General features: G+C 34.2%; 1 protein-coding gene across 3 annotated transcripts in view; it reads left to right on the plus strand.

The window, feature by feature from the left end:
- Window positions 1-10,947, plus strand: part of LOC145987746 (uncharacterized) — a 140,126-nt gene extending 129,179 nt beyond the window's left edge. For 2 of the 3 annotated variants that reach the window (XM_083122409.1, XM_083122408.1), the window contains exon 24: window positions 10,840-10,947. In XM_083122409.1, the coding sequence (XP_082978535.1) occupies window positions 10,840-10,939 (100 nt within the window). In that variant the 3' untranslated portion in view covers window positions 10,940-10,947. Of the gene's footprint in view, window positions 1-2,549; window positions 6,991-10,839 lie in introns of those variants that run through there. The other variant, XM_083122410.1, reaches the window with a different exon arrangement.
- Window positions 10,948-11,182: the final 235 nt, after the last annotated feature.

Raw genomic sequence — 11,182 nt, forward strand, 5'->3', positions numbered from 1 at the left:
TACCCTTACTTAATAAACAAAAGGTTTTACTGGTAATTTTTTAACTGAGGATGTTTGGGGGAAATTGCCATGCCACCAGTTACTTGGAAGTATAATCAAGGTATTATTAGATAAAATGTAAACTGCATTGTACGCTCCTGTTCACATAAAGTGGCACATTTTATAAGCTTGGACTGTTGAAGTATGTGCCACTTTATCTGACAAGGGTGTACACTGGATTTCCAGACACACTTATGCAGAGACGTTGGGAAAAATTATACCTGAGAATCAAACCCAGGTCTTTGCATGGTAGTCAGGTGGCTGGATCACACCAGTAAAGTATAGGTTCATTCAGTTGTTTTCTTCTCCCATACATTCTACACTCCTGTTTAGTATTTAACTCTATATAACAAGTAAGTCGGTCTGTGCTGAAGCAAGGATAATAGCTTCACTAGCACTTCTTCAAAATAAGATTCATATAAATGCTTAGAGACACTCTATTTGAAGTTTTTTTTTTTCATCTTCCTTAAAATTAAGGTACCATTATTAATATAAATTCTTTTTTATGTAGTTTTTTGTATGTTAATATAATTTACTTACTGGAAAACAATAATTTCTAAGTCATTGATTTTGTTACATTAAGTAGTAATTACAATGTATACTATTTATAATACTGCCGGAATGTGCGAAAGTCTCCATTTTCATCATTGTTTATTTGACCACATACATCACAAATCTGTCTGTTGTCAAATTCTGATAATTTATATTTGTAGTACTTTATTAATTAGCAAGTTTTGTTGTGCCAAGTATGCAATAGAATCAGAATTTTTACTATAATTTTGTTGCTCAATTCATCCCTCACCGTTTGTTAGTATTTTGATGTAGTTTGTGTTCATAACTGCCAGTAAGTGCGTAGAGACAGAATGGTGTTAAAATTTTTTGCATGTTTTGGTTATAGCAGCCAGCAGCCATTTGTCTCAAGTTAATTCTGGGGGACTTTAGTTGTGTGCATTAGTTAAGTAGGTGAATGAACCATTCAAGTTCTACATGGAGCATTTGTAATTCTATATTGTATCAGTAGAATATCAACGTAAGTTTTCAACAGGTTAAACGTTGAGGCCAAATTCGAAATCACTCATGACATGCTCTCCAGCTTGTCAATATTACATTGGTGCTTTACTGCTGCTAGCCAAAAGAAAGTTGCAAAGTTCAAAATTGTTCAAGAAACTATATTCAGTTGAAACCATATCAATCTGTCTACCAACACCAACAATAAACTACTTACTCCCTCTGTCCCATAATAATTGTCCGGTACACTTTTGTTTGTTGTCCCATAATAATTGTCCGATATTCAAACTGTGACATTGGTGTATACAGAAGAAGAAAATGAAACACGGGAATGATTCATACAACGTTATTCCTCAAGGATCAGTACATATTTACCGATCAAGTATCCAAAAGAACATAAATAAAAAGTTACCATTTTGGCATACCGGACAATAATTATGGGACAGAGGGAGTAATATAAAATTTACTGATAATTAGTATTCTACCAGTGTGATATAAAATTACAAATGCACAATGAAGAAGCTGAATGATTCATCACCACTTTAATGTATGCAACATGTAACTGCAATTGGTATTAACCCTTTTCTGACAGGACTTAGTATATTGAGTTTTTCCCAGAAGATGGGGTTTTCTTGCAGTTTTTCAAATAATCACAGAGAATATGTTGGTTAAGTGTGTTCTTTAAGATTTTTTTCTAAAATCTACAACACTTCCTCTTTCCACAGACATTTATGTATTTTTTCTGTAACAACTTTTTGATGTGTAAACGAAAAGTTTACGAAAAGTTACTGAAAACATATTTTAAATAGGCAATATAAAATTAATTAATGAAAATGACGTAAAAACTTTCTATTAGGATCGAAATCATCAATAACTGCGAAATCCAAAGTGGAATCATTGTAATTCTCAAGAGTGTAAACAAAAGCACAACTTAATTTGCCATGAGTACAAGTAAAACTCAGCAACAAAGAAAGTGCAATATCTAGCAGTTGACATTTGAAAGAGGTGGTTACAACACATGCACAAGAGACGCAGCGAGATTGTAGCTCGTCATTCATTCACAATGGATTTTTATAGTGAATGATGGGTTATGCTCATCACCCATCCTATTTGGAAGTAATTGTATGACGGGCTATGTCTGGAAAGGTTTAACTTATGTACTTTTCTGACCAAAGTGTGCAACAAAAACACTGACACAAAATATGTAGCTTGCCATGTCACCTTTGTACGAAAGATTGCATTTATTTCTGAAAGTTCATGTCTGAGTGACCTACATGAAGACACTGTATATTTAGACATTTACTTTACAACACCAGGTTCATTAATTATACTTTTTTTCAGGGAACCGAAGTATAAAATACTTAAAATGCAGGAATATGTAAATTCTGGGAAAATTAATAAAACTGTTACTTTATTAGAAGCATGAGGATTGGATTTATAATGTGTAAATTGGGGTTCCACTCTATGCATACAAAAATAACAAAAATGCTGATTTTTTGCAGATTATTGATGGGAATATTGGAGTTACTAATTGTACCAATATGTCTATATTGACTGATACCACAGAAAATCAATCTGTCTTATCTTGTACTTGAAGTGAGTAAAGTTGTAATTTCATCACACAAGTGGTTGCAAAAATAAAGAGCAATTCCAGAAAAGCGCCAATTTTGATGGTCAAAATTATGTATCGGTGAAAAGCAATGTGCTGCACCTTGTTTTAAAGGAGAACATCTGTAGATTGCAAGTATACAATATATGTGTTTCTAAATTCTAAAATTTGTCTACTCATCAAGTACTATTCCACTAACTTTGATTCAGAAAATCCAGATGCAAATTTATTTTTATGTAGTGCTTGCTATATAATTTTGCTCTGGAAGCAGAAATGCTACAACACACTTTTAAATTTCCTGGGTTATATATTTTTCATTGTGTTTCATGAATTATATATAAAGAAATAAAATGTAATTAAAATGGCTTCTAAAATGTCAGTCTCAGTTACCTCTGGAATTGCTCTAAATACAATGTACTCACTATTAAAAGTTTTTTGAGTGAGAATAGGAAAGATGTAGCCCCATATTTTTATGTATTTTTTTCTTTCACCTTTCACTAGAAAATACATTTTACTCACTAAATAGTGAAGACAACAAAACATGTTTGAATACATTTAGCATTCATTTCCATTTGTAATAAGAATATCTTCTGTGAGGGAACAATATGCATCATTTAACGATTAAAATAAGTGAAAAAGCACAAGAATGCTCAGATGTATTTTTGTGATCATTTTATCCATGCCTTTTCTTTTCTGATGCCATTTCAGTTTTTCTTAATACAGTCACAAATTAATGTGTTTGCAAACAATAATTCCCTGCTTGAAACTTAACATGCACAACATGTAACATTATAGCACCAGGATACTCTGTGCCATGCCAGTTATGGTGCAGTGCTTCTCAAAGTTTAACCGTACCTTGATCCTCCCTCAAACAACTACCTGGAAAATCTAATTTTGAATTTGTAATTCCTGCAGGGTATTCAGAAGACTTAGTATAGACTGCCTTTGTCTTGTTATTTGTAATAGTTTCGTGTAGATCTCTGTCAATGCCACTTTGAGCAGGTATCTAATTCTTACCAATACAGGTGCTTGAACAGATGTTATAGTTGTTCACCTTAAGGGCTGCCCTGATGGTGCAGTAGTAGCATCATTGCCTTGTAATCAAGGAGTCCCAGGTTCGATACCTGGTGGGGGCACATAGTCTTTCGGATCCCACTATAAACTGTAGGTCCAGTCCTGATTAGCCTTACTGTGCATAAAGTGGACTTAAAATGCCAACTCAATCAATCATTAATTGTTCACCTTAACTTTCTGAAAAGGGACCAGGAATCTAACAATAAGCTACCTAGTTCAGTTGATTTACTTTCCTAAATTCCAGGGAGATGGCATTAGGGTTTATGCCACCTCTTATAACAAGAATGAATATTAATATTAGTAAATAAAATTAAATAAGAATAGTAGGGCTGAACCGATGCTGATGTATCAGTATTTGAGAATATGAGTTGGATTTTATGTACCAATAGAGGCCAATACGTTTACGACATTTTGATCATTCTCAAGATCTGCAAAAATGCCACACAACGCTTTCATGGAGTCTTAATTATCCAGTAGAAAATTCCAAGTTTCCATGGATTTTGTACCAATATTATATGAAAAATTGTATTTTGTGATTACTTGACACATATTTTTATATTCTGATGCAATTTCTTAATATTTTAAAGTGAAACTGATAAATTGATGATTAGTGGGATACTCGCCCACTAATATTAATCTATATTTTGAACAACTTTTAACGATTACAATTTTCAAGCATCTGTATCGGCATGGATCAGAATCAGTAAGGGTATTAGTATCGGTTCAATTCCTCTTGATTGACTAATGAAATTCTCTTTAACTACACAGTGTTGGTATAAAATTAATGAAAACTGAACTTCGAATAATTTTTAGGGTATTTAGTCTCTGCGGAAGTGCCATGCGGCATATTTTGTATCATTCCATCATACAAGAAAACATATTGGAATCTGATTGGATCAATTCAGTAGTGCCTCAGCCCAAGGGAGATCTCATATCGAAGCAGTGTGATATGCTGCATAAACAGCATTGATTTGTCTGTAAAGCTATCTGTACACGATCAATTGCAACACAAACAAGGCCTTGAATGCCTTACTTAAGGGAAGTGACATCAGATACATGCCACATTTTTTCTCGTAATCGTGGTTACTGTCCCAAGAATTTCTATCTAGGAGAGGTTCTAATGAAAGTCTTTCGTGACAGACTGTCAACTAATCGGAGCACCTTCTATTGAAATCGATTATCGAAAAGAAGCATCGAGGTAGAGAATTTATATTTATTTCTATTCTGTGGTGAAGACAAAGTGATGTGGAAACTGAAAACTTGCAAGAAAGGATAGTAGGAGCGGTGGAATATTCTTTTCTGTATTTATTTATGAAACAAATTATTGTGTTTCTACAGCAGCGAGGGATGTGAAAATAAAATATATTTGATAACCAACCGTAAAATGTAATGTTTCGTGTTGATCTTAAATTGTAGTTTGGATAAACAAAATGAGAAACTACTACATCTTATCTGTGGAAATAAGATTTTATGAAATTATTTTGTCATTGTATTTACATTGTTTTTCTGGTGTGTGAGATTACATTTAAACTATAAATACCGAGAAAATACAGCATCCCACTTCTTTCTAGTTTCCAATATATCCTACATATTCCATTGCAAAGAAAATCATTATGGCTAATCGCTAGTCTAATTATTTCTTTTCGTTCCGTACACACTGCCACCTTTTGTGTAAAATATGAACTTGTCAAATTTTTCTTTGATCATGTACAGGTGCAAATTTAGGTCTAATAAAAACATAGTTCAACAACTTTCAACTGTTGATTTTGTTGAGTCGTAAATGCTCCTGTTCAATGACAATTTGATCATGTACAGACAGCTTAAGCAATATACATCATGATGCTTTTGGTGTAGAATCGCCACTAGTTTCACAACAATACAAACCTATTTTCTATTTCAAATTTCTACATGGCAATAGCAATCTATACAATGATTCACTTGGGGACTCTAGGAACAATTGTAAACATTTTTTTTTTTTTTTTAAAGTACCAATGTGGTTCTTTTGTAGAGACAGTTCAATGGTGTTGCAACCTTTAATGTAATTAGATAGATCTGAAACTCCTTTCAATTTTTTTTTCTTATTCCATTCATTTCTAAAAGCATTGTTTATGCACAGTTACATAGTCGAAATAACAGTCATGCGAATTGTTCATGTGGAGCAAGTATATGGATATATATTGTAGAGATCTGGAAAATGGTGTAAACAGCATCGTGCTCTCTTTTCTTGCAAATTTAGTCAAGTTTGAAATAGTTGTTACCTATTCTAGCATACCTATGAGCATATCCCTGTATGTCCCCTTCCCCCAATAAGAATTGTAGATTTCGTACACTATGTTTTTGTAGAATTTTTTAATGTTACATGTAATAACATAAGGCACAAAGTAGACTTTAAAAATTGAGGTGGTAGTGAAATTTTACCATTGCTATAAAGTTTTTTTAATGACAGAAATGAATGTTAACACTTTTTTGTGACTAAAAATTTGAAGGAAATTTTTGAAGTATATATATATATTTATGCTATTGTACAAAGTGTATAAAAAATCTAGAATTTATGCTTCCAGTAAACTGCCAGTGGATAATTGAAATGCTTTACACTAGCCATGACTGTCTCATACATTTACAATATATGTGCTGGTTTTCTTGCTTCTACTAGTAATTCTGCAAGTAAATGATACGAAGCAGGTGGTGTTCAGTAATTTTTAAGCAAGATGAATTTGCAGTAGTTTCCATATGTGTAAAATTGTGTTATCCAGTATTCAATGTGTATGAACATTTGCTCTTCGATAACATAGTAATGAGCAGAATTTATTACGTCCAGTGTACTTGCTATCTGTGATAATGTCACAATTCAAATTTAGAGTATATTTCAAATCCATGGACAAAAACTGCTTTTTTATATTGTAAAAAGGATTGCTGAAATTTGAATATAATAATTTCTGCACGATGAATTAAATATGGTGTCTCGAAGAAGTATTTTCATTCACTTTTGCAATGTGACCTTATCTGTATGATTTAATTACACTGTATACATGTATAAAAACTCTCGACTCGCACATATTCATTCATCCTGAGATTCTGCTGAACACTGGGGTCTATCTCAGCAAATAACATGTAAATTTTTTGAGGTACCGTAATACTATTGTGGGAGCTGCAGTGCTCTAGTCGGTAGAGCATTTTACTGCCAGACCCAGGTTCACTTCCTGGGGTAGGTGATTGTATCCAACCTCTAAAAAATGGGTGCCTGAGGGCAACTGTGACTGGGAGGGGGTGGTGCAAGGGTGGTGGGACCGCCTTCATGACATGGTGCAATCTGCAGGGAGTAAAAAGCAAAACACTGTTGTATATTACGTGGACAACAGTGAATGGAAGCTGCAATAAAGGTTTCCCTAAATTAAAAAAAAATAGTCCTGCTCCATAGTCGTCCGGTCTAAGGCTTCATGGTTTGGGCTCTGGCTACAGAATGTGCGTATGTTCGAGTCTCCGAGGGGAAAGCGTAACAACTTTTCTCTGAGATCCCGGCCTGTTGTGTATAGGTTCAGTGGCCACTCACCATCATGAGGAAATTGGGGAGAACCTGCTCATGGAATCCTACGACAACGACTGGAGGTTTGTTGTGCTGATCACACATCACCCCGTAACTGATTGGATGATCTCTCACATCGGCAGGTGGGAGTCAGTAGGTAGGCCCTGGCCCCCATAGGCTGTTGCACCATGGGTTATTCAATTAAAATAAACATAAAATTATCTAATTTCGAAAATGTCATTTGTGAGATAGGCTTCATAATGATTCCATACAAAATGAACACCCCTGCTTCTCAAAGAAATGTCTTGTTTACCAATAATGGTTGCTTTTTATAGGCAGAACATTGGTTCAATACTCTGTTCTTTCATGTTTAGGTTTTAGTTATTTGTCTGAGTTGCTTTTCCCATTGTACGAAAATACTTGTTTCATTTCAATGATAACATGTAGGTGTTAAAGTGTGTCAACTGTTTCCTCACTAGGTCTTATGTTTCTTTTGTGTGGAGAATAGTGTTGAGATGATAGGAAGAGTGTTTTTTATTGGAGGGTGAAAGTGTTGTATTGCTCAGGTCTGTTATTTGTGAAGGAGGTGTACACAGTGAAAGTTGAGCAGTTGTCAATATCTAAGGAGTGGAATTAGGTTAACTTGGTGGATACAGCAGAGAATTCATATTTAAAAGGCTTAATATTAGATCTGACCATACTTTCTAGAATTTGTCAGTGCATATACTGGGGTGCTGTGCTTCGACATTCTGAAATTCACCTATGTCCACCAGATTAAACCATGCATCAAAATTGCATTATCTGATTTGAGACTTTTTATGATTATTACTATCCATCCTTGTAAGCAATAATAGGGTATGCTGTACTGATTTTTTTTTTTTTGTGCAATATCGGCAAAAACCTGAATGGTCTGTTTATCTCTTTAATCAGTGTACATATAAATGTAACAAGATGATTGCAATGAGTTTTTATTTGCAAAGAGAAACTATGCAGTTTGAAATTTAGAAAACTTTATATTCATAAAAGCAAAAGGAAAAATATCAATCTATCACCCCCAGTTACAGGCTATTTTTAGAACTTATTAGAGCAAGAAAATTGTCAGCAGTTTTACCAATACGCAGGTATTCATATCTTTGTATTGGTTCAATTTTGATCTCTGCTATACACCGATACCTTTTTGAGGTGGGGTATCATGTATGCTATACACCGATACCTTTTTGAGGTGGGGTATCATGTATGCTATACACAATTGAATTTCATACTTCAGATATTCTGTGAATTGTTAAAATCTGAGTTGATTTCATTAATATTCAACTGAAATTATTTAATACATTAGATTTCTCTAACCCTAAGTGATACATGTGCACTAGAGTGCTGCATTGGACCACTTTCGCTCGCTCAAACTCGATCGAGCGTGATTTGCTTGAATATATAGAATATCAAATATAATTTCAATGCGACAATAATCATGCAAGTATAGTATGTGTAAAAATTCATCCTGGTAGTTTCAGCCCATAATCATCTATTCATTTTCATATATTGCTATGTATTGGTAAAATAGACTAAATTACATTTTAACATGGAGATGATGACTGTGTTCACTTCAGTTTCAATTTCACGAAGCATATTTGAAGGTCCACTACTACAGACAAATTATGGCTGTACGTGGGCTTCGAGCGTATACCGATCATTTGCCTGTTTGAGCATTATTTGCTCGAGCGAAGAAACAGTCGATTCCTTAAGCCATCTAGCATCATCATCCGTGCAAACTATTAGACGATCAAGCAATAAAGCCTTGATGCAGTACTCTAATGTGTATAGTGTTGTATGGGGAATTCGAGCAACTTGTTGAGATTCATCAGGTTATTATATAAATTATATATGTACACCCCCGATGGCAGATAATAAATTCCCTCATCCACCCTGTAATACATTGTTTGCCCATGTACAAAAATGGTACAGTGTTAATTTTTTTTCCTTTCATTAATTTAATTTTTTTAGTTCTGCTTAAGGAGGCAGACATGAAATTGACATATTAGTGCTTCAATGGTATGCACTTGTAATCAAACAATGTTTTAAGTCTGAATGTACCCCTGCATTCCTGTATATGCCTCTCTTATATTGCCATGTTGATTTTCCTCCAAGATACCTTTTTTTGTACTAATCAGTACTTATTTTTTCCCATCTTTATGCACTTCTAGGGATGACATTATCTATTGGAGATATACATTAAAAAAAATGATGAGTAGAAATGTTAACAGTTTCGTTAAAGACACTATTGCTCCATTGATCACAAGGATGTAGCCAATTTACTCACTAACTGTTCTTGGTAGCAGTTTGCTACAAATGACTTGTTCACAAATGACAGACTTTTTTTGGCAAATCAGACATTTCCAGCTTCCCATAATTGACTGATGGAAAATTTCAATTTCAATGTTAAGAGCTACTCTTTTGTTTGCTTTTCCAGATGAACTGAAACGGTAATAGTAGAAGCAATGTCAGCTCTTGCAATTTTTTCTGTACAACACTGCCAGTTCATGTAGAACTACAATTCTTATTCACAGATGTTAATGTGATTACAGTACCTACAATAAAAATCTCTTTTGTAAATTGTTTTTTTTTACTTTGTAGAACCTGGCTTTAGGAATGTTAAGATTCAACTGGATCAGGAATTAAGGAAAATCTTGTGGAATGTGCAGGGGTGCAAAAATTTAGGTGTTAACCCAGCATTGCAAGGACAATGAGGTAATGAAAGGAATAGCAGACTCTCAGCGGCATAGGGCTCGATGGGCTGGCCACGTGCCATTCAATGACAGCCATTTTCTAGGGTTTGGTGCTGAAAGGGCTGTTGCATCAAATCATAGACCGATAAAATTTTAAAACAATTTAAACAAAATTTAATATCGCCAGCTGAATACTGTTTTATCGTATCTCCTTTTTTCATCAGAGATGAGTTGACGACATTATCGTGTTCCTTACAGGTTAATGCAATATATCTGGCAGTCAAGTGGCGTGAATTGTCAACATTAATGAAATGTGTGCAAAAATCTTGTAGTGTATTCAAAATCCACATACGTAAACTTTAGTCAGCTTTCCTGCAAAGTCAGTGCAGATAGAGGTATGACAAAATAGAATTCAGCTGGCGATATGTAGAAATCTTAGTGAAAAATGTAGACTCATCCAGGACTCCAACCTAGCCCCTTATTATATTGTGCCTTTGCTCTACCAACTGAAATAACAAATTGGTCCTGGTTTCATCTGATTTTTCACTTGGACTGTTTTACCGCTGTGTGGTGATTGTGCTTACAGCAAGATCTGTTGCCTTTTAATTATTTGTGTCATCGATGTTACAAGGCATCTATTACCATGCATCTGAATATTACTCTACAGAGATGTACCATGCAGAAGTTTTAGTGCAAAATGCAATATTGCGCCCCTACTCTTATCAATGAGCTGCCACACTGGTTACATACATGGTTGTGCATGTGTGTGTATATATCTTGGCACTTATTAATATAACAGGCCTGCGAATTTAAACTTTCTGATCATTGCATAATGTTCAAATAGTGATTTTTTTATATTTCAGGCATGTTGAATCCGGAACTAAAGTCAGTTTTTCTTCATCACATCAGGTTTCTTTGGAAAATCAAAATGAATATGTAAGACAAACACACATACAGGATTAATACACTCCATTAGCACGTGTAAGGAATGCTTTTTTTCTTGTTATTTTTACTCATCTCAACACTCCTATAATACACTGTTATATTTATGAGAATAATATAAAAATAAGTACTGTATTGTGTAAACAGGATTGAAGAAAAACATTATATTAAAAGCATCTGTAAACACCGCTTTGAACTTCCTGTTTTACTCGTACTGGTAACATGTTCTAGAAAGGTAAGTCCATGGTTTCAATTTTATGATAT

The sequence above is a fragment of the Lepisma saccharinum genome, chromosome 5, assembly GCF_977018435.1.
Source record: "Lepisma saccharinum chromosome 5, izLepSacc3.1, whole genome shotgun sequence".
Lineage (NCBI taxonomy): Eukaryota > Metazoa > Arthropoda > Insecta > Zygentoma > Lepismatidae > Lepisma > Lepisma saccharinum.